The sequence below is a fragment of the Oxyura jamaicensis genome, chromosome 2, assembly GCF_011077185.1.
Source record: "Oxyura jamaicensis isolate SHBP4307 breed ruddy duck chromosome 2, BPBGC_Ojam_1.0, whole genome shotgun sequence".
In the NCBI taxonomy this organism is placed as follows: domain Eukaryota; kingdom Metazoa; phylum Chordata; class Aves; order Anseriformes; family Anatidae; genus Oxyura; species Oxyura jamaicensis.
Window position 1 is genome coordinate 8,075,005 of NC_048894.1, and position 14,692 is coordinate 8,089,696.

At 36.1% G+C, this 14,692-nt stretch overlaps 1 protein-coding gene across 7 annotated transcripts in view; it reads left to right on the plus strand.

Annotated features, from left to right (window-relative positions):
• Positions 1-14,692, plus strand: part of DPP6 (dipeptidyl peptidase like 6) — a 551,821-nt gene that overhangs the window by 412,309 nt on the left and 124,820 nt on the right. For all 7 annotated transcript variants that reach the window (XM_035317871.1, XM_035317875.1, XM_035317869.1 and 4 more), the window contains 2 exons: positions 990-1,084; positions 4,066-4,140. In XM_035317871.1, the coding sequence (XP_035173762.1) occupies positions 990-1,084; positions 4,066-4,140 (170 nt within the window). The remainder of the gene's footprint in view (positions 1-989; positions 1,085-4,065; positions 4,141-14,692) is intronic.

Sequence of the window (14,692 nt, forward strand, 5' to 3'; positions counted from 1 at the left end):
AGAAAGAAAGAAAGAAAGAAAGAAAGAAAGAAAGAAAGAAAGAAAGAGAAAAACAACAACAACAGCAACAAAAACAGTAAGCCTACTCCTGTGTCAAGAAACATGCTTATGATGCACATGCTTATGACTTTGGTTTTATCTTTTATCTGGGGGGCAGTGCATACAAGCACTGATCAGAATTGAACTTCAGTTTATGACATCTGACAAGGTCACAGCCCTCTACTGTTGCAATGTTTTTTCATCCTGAACCTTTGACCTGCCACCCAACTCTCATTTGGAGTCTCTTTCATGCATCTGTCCCAGCTTTTCTCTCAAGTAGGTTTTGAGGTTTGAGTGCTGGAGGCTCTCTCCTGCCTGTGCAGCACCTGCTGCAATGGGTTCTTGTCCTTCTCCAGATGTCACGAGTGCTGAGATAACCCAAAGTGCAATGTGGGCAAGGTGATTTGTCTTGTTGCATGTGGAAATAGCAACTTCTTCTCCTGCATCTCCTTCTGTTATTAGTAAGCAGAACAATTGTCAGAGTTGGAAGATCTGTTCAGTATAGGGTCAAAAATCTGCTGTGTTAATAGATGCGTTGCCTTTAAATTTCAGGGACTTCCTAGGCAATTGGCCTAATAAACTTCCACAGAGATTAAGGATCTTGGAAACCCTTAAGTGTTAGGAATTTTTTTTTTTTACCTTGTTTTATCTACATTAACAGTAGAACACTGTGAATGTACAGTAAAAGCAGGGCACCCGCTTGCATTCAGCTCTGGGAAAGTGTGGCAGAACCATCAGGTGACAAGCACTAACCATGTTGTTTGATGACTACCCTGGAAGCCACCTTAATGTTACAGAAATGGCTGCATTAAAAATAAATAAATAAATAAATAAAAATCTGTGTTCTTTACAGGAAGGCTCCCAGTAGTTCTTTTGGTTCAACTCCATTGTCAAGTTCTACATAAACAATTTCAGACTTCTTTAATGATCTTTTCTTTTCCTCCTTGCAGATAATGAATTCATTTATAGAAACCAGAATGGCACAGTGATTCTGAGGAATGTTGAAACTAACAATTCAACTGTATTAATAGAAAACAAAAAAATTGTAAGTATTTCCTATAATGAGTAGCAGAATTTCAGTTTTGTTGCAGTTGGATCAGTAAAGCAGAAAATGACTTGGGTTTCAACTTCATGTGTTGACAAGGAGAAGCAATACGCTGGTAATGCTATGGGCTAAGCAACAAGAGATAACTTGAAATTCAACTCCAGCTCTCATTATTATTTTGCAATCTCAGTTTCTTTCATACTAGTGGAAAGTATCATATAGATATTTGAAGCTAGTCTTGCATATCATATAATTGAAAGATATGTAATCCTGGTCTTTGCATGCCTAATACAAAAGCCAATTTATATATTTACTGTCAGTTGGTAGTATTCTCCACATTCTCTATGCAAACACTTATTTTTGAATGTGTGAGTTTGATATTTTTTCTTTCCTGATGTTTGAAATATGATTTCAGTGTTGCTAAAGAATACTGCTGATGAATTGTAGTGGTTTATATATGATAAGAACCCCCAATAATTTACTGGGGAAAGAAATTAGTAAGTTGTTACCAAAATGAATGAAAAGAAAATCACAACTAAAACTGGATATTACTTATAATAATGAAATTTTTTGAAGCATTTTTTTGTTTTGTTTTGTAGCGGATGAAGCCAGCTTTTTGTAAGAAAATACAATATTAAATGTCGGAGTGTTTTCAATATTTCATTAAAAAATATTTCTGAGATAAAATAAACTTATGGTTGCTCCAGCAATGAAATACAAATCCTGTCCTGGTGAAATTGCTGCTAATGCAGTGCCTGCCTAAGGTTTTGGTCAACTTGAGAGTTAGGTTGTTTCTTTGTTGCTTTTTTGTTTGTTGTTTGTTTGTTGTTTTGTTGTTTTTTTGTTGTAATTTTGTCATTTTTGTTTGGTTTTTCATGCAGTATCTTTGCAAAACTCCGAAAGTAGGGAATGGCTAACAGGTTTATAGTAACAACCCAAGAGCTGCAGAAAACAGCTTTAGAAACTGTAGACTTGACTTAGTTTCAAAAAATAAAAGTAAATCTCATAGAAAACTTAAAACAAGATTCCAGGTTGACTTTATGTTGCAGTAAAATTGAGTATACAACTCATACAAAGCTAGAGTACAGTATTTGTCTTATATATATATATATATCTTTTATACATATATCTTTTTTAATGAGACAAGGAATTCCTCACTGAATTATCAGCGCAAGACCCAACCTTAAACTTCACATGCTGCCATTTAACTTTCATTCTTTGCTACATCACACAAGCAATCTTTTGGTTTTTGTTTGTGTGTTTGTTGGTTTACCAGAGCATAACCTATCTCCTTTCAATCCTACTGTTCTTGTTTTGATTTTTTTTTTTTTTGACTGTTGTGTCAACCTAAAGGGGCATGACTTGAAGCACCACTAACCTAGGGCCAGTAAGGTCAGCGAAGCTGAGTGTTCAAAAATACATCTTCCCTTCACAGATATATAAAAAGTCAGTTTTATACATATATAACTAGTCAGTGTTATATATTGGCTTGAACCAATCTTGATCTTGATCTGTTGATCTCTCACTTTCCCTAATTTCACATAATGATTATTCTTATATTTGTTGTGTATAATGTTTTCTCTGTGAAGAGTGTTTTCACCACACTATTGGTAAAGGAACAGTCTGGCTTCCATTAATGTCAAGGTCTATTCAAGTCAGGCTAATTCTATTTGTTTATTCCCCTGATCTTTAATTTTTACTATTCATAAGAAAAGCACAATGTTATGAGACGATTCTATATTTTCTTGCCATGACCTCCTTACTGCCTGCTCTACACTTGCTCCTTTGTCCTCTGGATAAATAAATCTGCAGAACATCACCTTCATGTTCACCCAAAAAGCCCCGTACAAGAGCTAGCGCTACACCTCATTCAGTCACGTTCCCTTTGTCTTCTTCCTTCCCACTCATGGATCAGAATAACTTCTGCTACCTTTGAATGTTTTCCTTTCTTTATGTCATTAACATGTCAGAAAACAAAATGCCTTCATGCTGTCATCCCTCCATCCCGAACCATGGTGGCCTCTCTGCCCCCTCTACCTTTGGGTATTATCCTACTTCATACCACCTCCAGCCCTGCTGAATACTGGGAGGTCCCTCTTCATGGGATTCTGTGCATTTCTCTGAAGACCAAATTCCCTCTCCCAGTCTGCAAACAGAGAACCTCTCAATGACTTGCATCCAGTTGGTTAGGTGAGGCGATAAGACTTAACAGGCAGTGGATGAGTGGTTTGTCAGTGGCACCTCTCTTTGACATTGGTGACACATATGATGGCACTGTGTATTAACGAACACTGGAAAGGAAAAAGGATGTCTGCACTATAGAAATAATAAATGCAGCAGAGAAAATGAAATTTCTGACAAGTCAGATATTTTGTCATCTTTTCTTGATAGCAAGACTCACAGTGCAGCTTTTTGCAGAGCCCAGATCAGGTTGCACCAGGAAAGTTATCAACACAGTATCCCAAAGACTTTCTTGACTGGGGAAAACAGGATAGGATCTCCCAGGGTCTGAACTGGTACAGGCAATGGTGTCTCTTTACTAATAATTTGCTCCAGCAGGTATTTACTGTTTGTTACCTCCACCTCTTTGGCCAGTGACTGCAGGGAATGAGAAAGAATGAATAAGTAGTTATTTATCACGATTTCACACTCGTGCTGCCTACCAAACACTGTGTGGTAGATTTGTAAGGAAAGTTCTGCCGGAGATAGCTGCCTGGTCTGGGGCACAGTGTAGTTATACCTTTTCTTATGGGAGCATATATTTGTCCAAATAACATTTCTGTTTTTTGAAAAGGGATGCAAAATGTTAGTTTTCAAGACACTTATTCTGACAATATTTTTCATCTTTAGAAAGATGGTCATAACAATTATTTCAACATGTTATTGGCTTGAAAATTGATAAAAAATATTTATTTGATCTGATATCTGATTTATTTTATAAGTATCTGATTTATTTTCTACATATCTGATTTATTTTCTAGGTCTCCTTAAAGGCTATTCGATATGAAGTGTCACCTGACCGGGAATATGCACTTTTTGCTTTTAATGTTGAACCAGTAAGTAAATAGATTTGATTTCAGAATACACAACCAGTGGTGGACTCTTTTTTTTTTTTTTTTTTTTTTTTTTTTTTTTTTGTTTTTTTTTTTTCTTTTTTTTTTTTTTTTCAGTTCTATACCAATCAGGCAATATTTTTAAATTAATTGCTTCCAATGAAACAAAGAAAGACAACCCCTCACTTGGATATTCTGAAAGCATGTCACACTGCCATCTAGTAGAAAAGAAAGGTATAAATTACAGCACAGAGGAAACAGTGTCATTGACAGAATTTTATAGGCTTTGGGAGGGGGATTGTAAGGACATGTCTTTGCTACAAGGATTTCTATTCCTCTTCTGTGTAATTTTTTTCCATGGTGCCTTTTTCAGTCACACTATAAATTTCTTCCCAAGAACAAAAAGCAACTGTCAGTGTCTCCCACTACTGAAATAATACATTAATTATGGTGTCACCATTCCCAGTGCTATAGTTAGGGTTGAGCTATCACTTTCATTATATATCCTTTTCTTCAGAGGTTTTGGTATAAATCATTTGTAAGAAATCACCATTGGGTTACTTCTAAATTTTAGATTAGGGTGATTTTTTTTACCAAACTTCAAAAGAGAAAAGTGTAACGAGTCATTTTTAAATGACTAAAGAAACAGGCACAAGGGAAGCAGATCTTGGGCATGAATAATATTTACTTTCTTTAAAATTCTGCTGGTACAGGATCTGAAAAGTTTGAGTGATGGCTAAGCTGTACTACTTGGATAAACTATAAGCTCCATACATTTTGTTTCCATAATTTAGGATTGCGCCAATTTATCAAAATGAAAATAATTAATTCACTAGCAACTGCAAGTCCTTTTCCATGCAATAAATCTAGTTTGGGCTGCTAACCAAGGGAAAATTGTTGGTCCTTGAGGTAGCAGAGGTTGTGGCTCTGTTACTCATCTGATTTCTCTGCTGTCATCTTTGTAGTTATTCCTGACTCACAGTGTAAAAGTCAGGAGAACCATGCCTGGTGCTAGAAAAAGGTCAGATAAAACTATGTTGGAAACTTTAGAGATAATACATAAAGGCTTTTTGTTGGGAGATCTTTACTGGTGCAATTTCACTTCCCTGAAAATTAGCAGATTTCTGGAAAGAGTTGGATGTGGAAATATTAAGTTAAATCTAAATACCTCAACATTTTTCCACTACTGGGGATTTCATAGCCCAGACTTCATGTTCAACATGCAGAGAAATGCCTGAGGCAGGCAGGGGAGGAGACGGGGGTTGGGAATGGAAAAGGCTGGATGCATTTCTTCCAAACGTCCCTGACCACATCTCAGTGCTTGCAGATTGGTGGTTTCAGGGTGCAGGCAAAACATGGGGGTTTGTGGTGCTGAAGTTTCCAAGGAGAAGAGGTGAGGAGCAGCACACAGCTGCCTGTTTCTTCCTTCCCCACACCAACTCTTCCTCCAGAAAGGAAAACCCAAGGTGACAAGCTGGAAATGGAACCTCTGGGAAGATTTCAGGACATGACTAGATGCATATTCAGTGTAAGAGAGTGCTGCAGATTGCTCAAGGATTCATATATGAGATTATGATATCAAGAGTTCCTGAAATGTTTTTCTGAAAATAAATAAATAAATAAATAAACTTAAGAGGGATAGTAAGATTCACTCCTGTGTATTACATCCTTAAGCAATGCTGGATAACATTTTGTTTATTAAAGTTACAATAACTGCTAAATTACTTATTCAGCTCTCTTCTCCCTTGATATACAGACTGTGGCTACAAATAATTGAGCATTAGTTAGCTTTTCATATTTTCTATCTTTGAAACTGTATTCTTGGCCAAAATTCAAATTACACTGTTTTCAGCAATGCAAGAAATTGATTAGCAAAGCCTTGGGCAGTTGTCCTTGTTGCAAAGTCAAAAGGAAATTTCAGGAAATAAGTTGTCAAAGGATGTTTGTTTAAAGTTTAATTCTACACATGCTGTCAAAAAAGAAATTTCTTGAACCTATTGTGTATGTTTTTTTAGGTATCAGAATGTATTGCTTTATTTTTTGCCATTTAAAAGTGTAATGTACTACCTTTTAAATGTTTGTGAGTATAGATGTTTTCATTATTTTTACACAATACATTTGTGCTGCATTTACATATGTGTATGGTATCTTAATACATATATAAGGTAATCATTTATCTGAATTATAATATAAATGGACTCATCTTCCATTCTTAATACCTGCTAGGAGTAAAAATCAAAATAGAAAAGCATTGTGTGTCACTAAAATGAGGGGAATTATTTTTAAGAAAAGCACTACAAACAAAGTAATTTCCTGGAAGTAATGGCTTCCTGGTAACATTTTGCTGTTTATTTGCACAGGAACATCTCTGCTCAGTGTTGGGTCTGGGTGAAGGCACTGACGCACGCATTGCAATAATACAGCCCTGAACACATTCTGCAAAGATATTGAGGCAACTGATGTGTGTTTTCCTGTTGTATCACTTCATAACCTTGGAGGATGATGAATTAAAGTGTGCTCCTTATATATATTTCTCCCATGAAGCCTGGCAGGCATCTGTGGGGCTGCTGTGGGTGCAGCATGTCCAGTCAGGTTGCCAGCTTTCCTTCTGAACTCATTTTTGTAGTGCTTCTATTTCCAGAACTTTAATCTTTCAAGCAACAATATTCTGTGTAAGCTTTGTGCTAATAGGGAGATTTTCCCACCTTAACCACAGAATATATGTTTGTTTGTTTGTTTGTTTGTTTGCTTTTCCTCTAGAAAGGTCATAGGGAAGATGCCAGGCTTGTCTTTAAAATATTTTTTTAACTTTTATGTTTGCCTGTTTTTATTTCCTCACACTAAAAAAGTTCCCCCCTGCAAGTGAAACATCAGGGTGAAGTTCTGGGAAAGAACTGGGGGTTAAATGCCCCTATAGGGAAACTTCGATTTCAGATTGTCCTTCTCTGAAACATGCATATGGGGCTCTCACCTTCAGACCTCAATAATCCCAAAACTCAGGCAAATCAGGGTTCAGCCACAGCTGACTTTCTGTCACTTGGAGAGTTGCGGGGTTACAATAACAAAGATTAAGCAAAACCCCATGGGCTTGGGTAGATTACTGTGGTAGTCGAAAAGAGGAGTTTGTGTAATGGTGATGGAAGAAGCAGAGGAAAGTAAATGAGAAGAAAAGTGATTTTCTTGAGTGATGTGGCTAGATGTTATATAGAGAATATTTAATTGCCTTTATTATGAATAGCTGTCATTGTAATGCAAGAGAGGACATAAAGTGGTTCATTTCTTCTTAAAGCTTTGTTTATTCTTTTCCAATTTACCAGTTCATTACTGTGTGTGAGCTAGTTAAGAGCAATTATATACAGGAAATCCTGGCTGATTAATATGGACCAAACTGCTAAGTCTTCTGAACAACAATTAGGGCTTAGAGACTTTTATAGCTGATACAACAGACCCTATTACCTATTTTGTAGTTAAATTAATGAATTTTTATAATGCTGAAAGCTGCAAAGAATTAATCATCATTGTAATTAAAGGAGGTCCAAATACCTTTTTTTTTTTTTTTTTTTTAAGTAGTTTCTGTGGTGACTTTAGTACTTCTTTCCATCCTGCCTGTTGCCATGGATGTCACGATGTTTTACAAATGGTTGTTAGTGGTGTGTTTTGGTAATGCTTCAGACAGAGAGCTTGAAAGTTTGTTGTGGCCTTCCCGAGCTATAGGCAGAAACCTCAGTGGTTTCTGAGCTAGAAGCACAAAATCCCAACAGGGTTTTAAGCAAAAACTGAGTTTTGTTTCATTAAAGAGGTCTTTTCTTGGGCTATGGAATTTATATGGGTTTGGGGAGAGCAACTCAGGAGCTGGAGAGGTGGCAAGAAGGAGGCCTCGCAAGGCCCACTCCAAACACTGGACATCATATTGAGAGCATGAATAAACTAGAAAGGGGTTAGTTTTCCAAAGCAGCCTATCATTATTATTGTTGTATTTTTTTACTATTTGTCCAAGTCTGGTTGTTATTTACAACGAACAGGTTTTGTGCTTGTGGCTCCAATTACAACCTCATAACTGCTTTAATTAGGCATGTAAAAATTAAGATAATATAATGCTTGTTATCTCCAAAACACTAATGGGTATAAATATTAATGAATTCTCATAACATCCTTTTGAGCCAGGTGAACACTATTATTATGATAAATATGCCTCTGAAAATTAGACACTGTCATAGTTATTATCAGTAATACTGCTAATATTTTAGCTATGATATTTATTACTTAATTGAAGCAGATTTACCAGTGCTAGAAATAGCTTTGTATAAACCTGTTTTCTTTCTGTGGTAATAAATATATTTCAAATTTACTATTTTGTATTCCCACACAACTTTGTTTTCAGGAACAGTGATAATGTGTAGTGTTTGCACTGAGTAAAGTGAGAAAAGTTAGAATATTTTTTCCATAAAATCAAGTTATACATTTAAGTGATTTGTTTATTTTTGGCTCTTGCTGTAAACCAATAGAATATTCAAGTGGAGCACTTGAACCGCATAGACTCATCCATATGGAACCACATAGACTCATCAAGTTTATTATGATTTGCTAAATCTTATGTATTTTTCCCTAAAATGTCATCTTTAATTGCTTCCTATATAATAAATATTCCTAGTACCTTTGAGCTAATAGTTAATATTTCAGTGCAATTCTCATAACTTCTGAAATTGCACAATTTTTATGAGCATGCCTACAGGAGTTTAGCCAGGTGATTCTGGGGAGCCAGTAGTGAAAGTGAGGTCCTTCTGTTTTCTGAATCACCTTATATTCTTAGGTCCTGTTTTGAGTCACATTATTTCAATAGTCAAAAGTAGCAGAGTAAATATCCTTGTTTAATAATATACTTTTTATCCTGTTTGTAGTGATAATGATAAGAAGTGCTCCAGCTCCATTTACTTAACAAAAGCTAAGCCTTGTGTGTCCAGAAGTATTGTATGAACAAGAAAGTACCAAGAACATAGATGAGGTTAATTTTCTAGGTGATAGTTTATTTTGTATTTGAAGCCAAAGTAGTTGCTATTATTTGAGAAAATCTAGTAGCAATCATTTATTTTAAAAGGAGAATGTGTTGTGATTTATGTTTTTTCTTTTTTCTTTTTTTTTTAATTATGAATCCAGTCTTTTTAAAATAACGTTTGTGGCAGACTGCTTATCTTTTCAAATCTCAAACCCACCATGAATATATTCACTAATCTGGCATTTTCAATGTGGGTTGAATAGCAATAAGATAGACAAAAGCAAATTTTCAAAGACATCAGAGGTTGATTCAGGACCATTTCTACACTTCCATTCACTTTTTGGCACTATCAGACATCTGCAGCCCACCTGGGGCACCTACTCTTCACAGTCACTTTGGATTATATAAACCACAGCTGGTAATAAAATCTGAGCGACTGGAAGATTTTCTTAGGTTTGCATCTCTGTTCAGGCAGAAGTAGCAGAATCTCTGTCAGACACAGGGATGTACTGAGTTCTGTTGTATGTTGGTATCAGTAATTGGTTCAGCCTAATTAATATTTTATATCTGCTGTGGCAGAAAGAGACAGGGAAGTTTGCCACACAACTCTGGAGGGATTTATGGGTTTTCAAAACTCTATTAGGGAATTGCGCAAACAGTGTCTGCTCAGGTGTCCTCATTTGTGCCTTCGATTGCAGAGCTCTTGCAATCAAGAATCTTTTTTTCTGCCGCACACAATTCAAAAATTAAAAATACTCACTATGGGAGGGTGGATAGTCATTTTAATTGAGTAAACATGCTATCAGGTGGTGGGAATATTTGTTCTTACTGCTCACTGGTGATCGCTCTTTCCAATTTCTCATATGTGGTATGTTTGGAATAGAAATTTTTGGATGCAGGCACAGGACAGTTGAGCACCTATTAGTGGCAGGTTTAACCCTTTAACTAAAACATTTCATGTTAGTAATGTTAGCACCAGTTTAGGACTAACATGGAGGAAGAATAGGTCAAACTTATTCCTTTTTTAATATATTTTGGAGGAGCCTCATGTTTTGTTTCAAATCCCTGTAAACCTCCAACAGAAAATGCACTTCTTTATGTAGACTAATTTTTTTTTTTTGCTCTTAAAAACTATCCTTCTGCCTTGGAGTGGCTTAGTTTAATTAAAGAAAAAAAAAATCCAGCTAAAACCAGGAGGTTGATTGGAATTGGACACTCATACATGAGCTGCAGAAACATTTTTGTAGTTGAGTTCCTTGCACAGTCAGGGTAAGTGGGTCCCAATTTAAATTAGGGGACTAATTGTGAAAGAAATTTTGGGTGGGTGAAGGATTCCTGTGCTTATTATCCAGGGGGAAAAATAAATAAATAAATAAATAAATGTTTTCACCACTTAAATGTAGGACTGGGTGCTCACCACAGCATCATGTCTTCAGCAAGTGTTGGAGGAGCAGAATTGTCTGAACATTGAAGGTCTTGGTGGGGACCCTATGATTATTGTGGGTAGCTATTATGGTTACTTGTGGCATTGCAGCCCTTTCCCAGAGCACACAACTAAACTGCATTGGGATCCCAGTTTCTTAGCTGCGTTGTTCCCCATTATTGGAGGATATTTTCATCAGGAAGTTGGTGCATATGAAATGATCATCTAAATGCTTTCATAAACATGATACAATGTGTTTGCCACAAATTACAGGCAAAGCTCTGCACAACAGGTACAATCTCCAGTCCCCACATTCCAGTTTTGCTAATGCATGCTCCCTGTATAGTGGGGGTTCAGTAAAAATGCACCAAATCTTGGTTTCTTACTGTGTCTCTATTCTAGGCATTGTTGTTTAATGTGATTATTGGAACAATATACTAACTGCAAGGAATGGAGAGCACTAAAACTTGAGTATGCTGACTTCAGCTGCTCTGCCATGCCTGTAATTAGAGCTTTAACTTTTTCCTACTAAAAACAAAGGATTAAACTCTTGCTGCTCTTCTAACAATATACATAAATGGAGTCAGGGCTAAATTTTAAGCCTCATGGTTTGTGATGGGAGACTTCAATACAAATTGCACAGATGTGACTGAGTAGAAAATAATACTTCAAACTAAGCCAGACAGTCTTGGTCATGTAGCAGAGGCCAACAAACTGTGTCCTACATTTATCCACAGATACAGATATACATCAGTGAACTGAAAAGCAAATCCACGGTTCCAGGGAAGAGTAGAGTAATATTGAAAGTCAGAAATAATTAGCCTGTCATGCAAGAGGACATAGGTATATTATGTATCTGTAGCAGCTATCAGCAGTCTTCCTCTGTAAATATTTTCTTTAGCAAATGAGATTTTCATCAAAAAGAGAAGAGAAAATAAAAAGACTCAAGGCAAAACACTATGATACAAAAACAACTTTCTTTTTTTTCTTGGATAATATTACATTTTTCATGCTACTTCCTTTTCTGAACGTAAAGATGTTCCAACTTGAACAGAAAGGCTGGTAGAGATTAATGTTCTAACAAAATTCACAAAACATCTTTAAAAAAAGTCCTGAAAAATATTTTTGAATAAAACCTATTTAAGGTAATTGTGCAAGGTCAAAATATCTGATAGTCAAAAACAGATAGAAAGTGAAGAGCAGAACCACTACAGTTTTCTTTTTTGCACTTCTATGGGAATCCATCTTAGTAAAGCACAGGTGAACCTTCTATGATTTAACAAGAATGACATAAATGCAGCTATGTAGAAATCACAGGGAAAATAAAATAAAGTATATATATATATAAGAACTTAGTAAAAAAACCTGTGTTCCCTGCAACATACAGGAGCTTCAGAATTAAATGATAACTGAGTTCCTATTCTTAATGTAATTTTGCCTCCTAATTTTTCAGAAAAAATAAAAATCACATTTTATGTTGCAATGTGATAGGTATAGACAGTTGTTTTAAAACGTTAAAGAAGGAAATATGTTAAGAATAGGGTACAAAATAAGAATATGGCACTGATTCAAACAACATTTGAAAGAAAGAAAAGGAAAGAAAAAAAAAAAAAGAAAGAAAAGATTGAAAAGATTTAATTCTGGTGTTTACGCAGAAACATAGGAAACAGTCCCTGCCTGCAGGAGTTTACAATCTAATTCTTCTGATTTCCTCTCTCTTTTACTTAATTATTTATTTTAAATCACTGGAATATGAAGAAAATATATTTAGTGCCCTCTTCTGGAAAACCAAATATTTCTATGCAGAGCACCCCAATGAATTTCCTGTACTCAGAAATGCAAATCTTCTGATGCACATGTTCTCCTTCTTAGCTGTTACATGCCTCAATCCAGGGAGTGTGCTGCCCTGTGTTTACCCTGAACAAGTGCCTTTTATCTCTTTTACTGCCTGGAGAACTCTGTTTTTTTTTCAGGACTATGTTAAAACCAATAATTATCATTCCTCCTTGGGAAGCTAAAGACCCAGATTTGAAACTGGGATCTTCTATTCAATTTTCTTCTATTCTGTTCAAAATAAATAAATAAATAAATAAATAAATAAATAGGAAAAGAAAAAAAAATAAAAGAAAAAAAAAAAAGAGAGAGAGAGAAAAAAAGAAAAAAAAAGAAACCACAACCTTACACTTTCTTAGAAAGGGAAATGAATCCTAGGGCATTATTCAAGTCTTTAAAGTCAAGAGTCTTCAGATTTTTGTGTGCGAGTATGGAAGAGTATGAGTATTGCTGTGAAGGGATGTGCAGCATGCAGGGGATGGGAGATGCTCTGTGTTTCTTCCTGCCTGGTTCACTTTCCCCTCACTCTGTGAAGAGATGCCCACTATCACCACTGTCCATTGACTCCTCAGAAGATGTCTGCAGAGGCCCAAGGACGACACACAAAATGACCTGCTGTCAAATTTTGTGATTTCAGCTGATATTTTCCTTATCTCAGAAAACACAAATGTTGCCTCCAGTGAATTAGATCCACACATGCATCAAGATACAGTTCAAAGTCTTTTGATATCATGTGGAACTGGAAAAGGAATCTTTCACTGAACAGAGAGCATTTTGGGAGCAAGGTGCTTGGCATATATCTGAAGGCTTTCATTCTCCTTTCACATCCACTTCCATGCTCTTTCACTTCTACTCTCTAGCTCCTTTTGAAGGTCTCATCTTTCCTGTCTTGGATTCATTTCTTTGAGTATTCTAAGACTGCCCTGAGCCTATGAACATCACAAAAGATTTCAGTGACAGTGCTAACTTCTTTGTAGTATTCACCCTCAGAACTGCTATAGTAAAAAAAGCAATTTTGGTTTGCTAAGAGTAAATTTTAATAGAAAAAACATATGCTGTAGTTCTATATCTGATTTCTGCTGCTAAAGTGAATTATTTAAAAGTGAATAAATTAATTAGATATGCTAACCATTCAGCCTATTTTCATGGCTTGGTTCTCACATAATTGCTACAAAGCTGCACCATTTGAATTGTAAACACCACAGAAATGAGGATGTTAGAATCTCCCCACAGTCAGGGGGCCCAGCTCAAGACATGTTTCATTTAAAGAAGACAGTATCTAATGCTTCATTATAAGCATTGATTATTAAGCATTGATTTCTTGTGCTGTCCTTCAGCCTTCTGATTTTTACTTTCAAAGTCAACCAAGGTGAGAGTCAGTTGAGTGAATGTAGATGTGAACAACGCGAACTCCTCATCTGTGTTCGCTTCCCTGGGCTGCATTTGTAATCAGGGTTCTCTAAGGTGCAGATCTGAAGCTAAAACAGACACCAAAGGCTGGTCAGAGTAATCATACTCCATGCATGCTCTTGAGACCATTGTCTGGAAGAGGGTGTTGCTACATGGTGCTTAGGGACACGTTTTAGTGGGTAATGTTGGTGGTAGGGGGATGATGGTTGAACCAGATGATCTCGGAGGTCTTTTCCAACCTTAATGATTCTATGATTCTTTGATTCTATGATACATGACATTGTAGATGAAAAAAAAAAAATAAATGTAAAGAATGACTGGAGAAAACAAAGGCAGAGACATCTCTCAAGGAAGACAGCTGTGAAGACAGCAGCTCCAAGCTGCAAACTGCAAGAGCCTGGGGATGCTATGGGGAGGGATGACTATAGGTATGCTACCTCTAGTCTTCCTTCTGAATCTGCATTGGGCTACTGTCAGAGTAACAATGGTGAGCTGGATGGGTTCTGGATCTGACCCAGTACAGCTGCTTTTGTATTCATAGTTATTAGGTAATAATGAAAAGTTATTAGTTTCTGTTTTTTGTTGTTGCTGTTCTTTTGTTTTTACCTTTTCCTTGGATATATTGTAGAGTATGTTAGAATCACAACATTAACTTTGTACTCAACAATTTTACTCTCAAGTTTCTCAACAGGACTTCAAAACAGGCAAGTGCAATGCTTGGAGAATTTTCATCCAGTCTTACACTAAGGTTTACTGTAGAGCAAGAGGGGAACCTGGGAGCTTATACCATGTGATGTGAATACCAACAGAAGTTTTAAAAAAATAAAAGATCAGTAACATAAAGAACACATTATTCAACCCTTACTCACAGTTCTTAATAACTTGATTGCAGATAC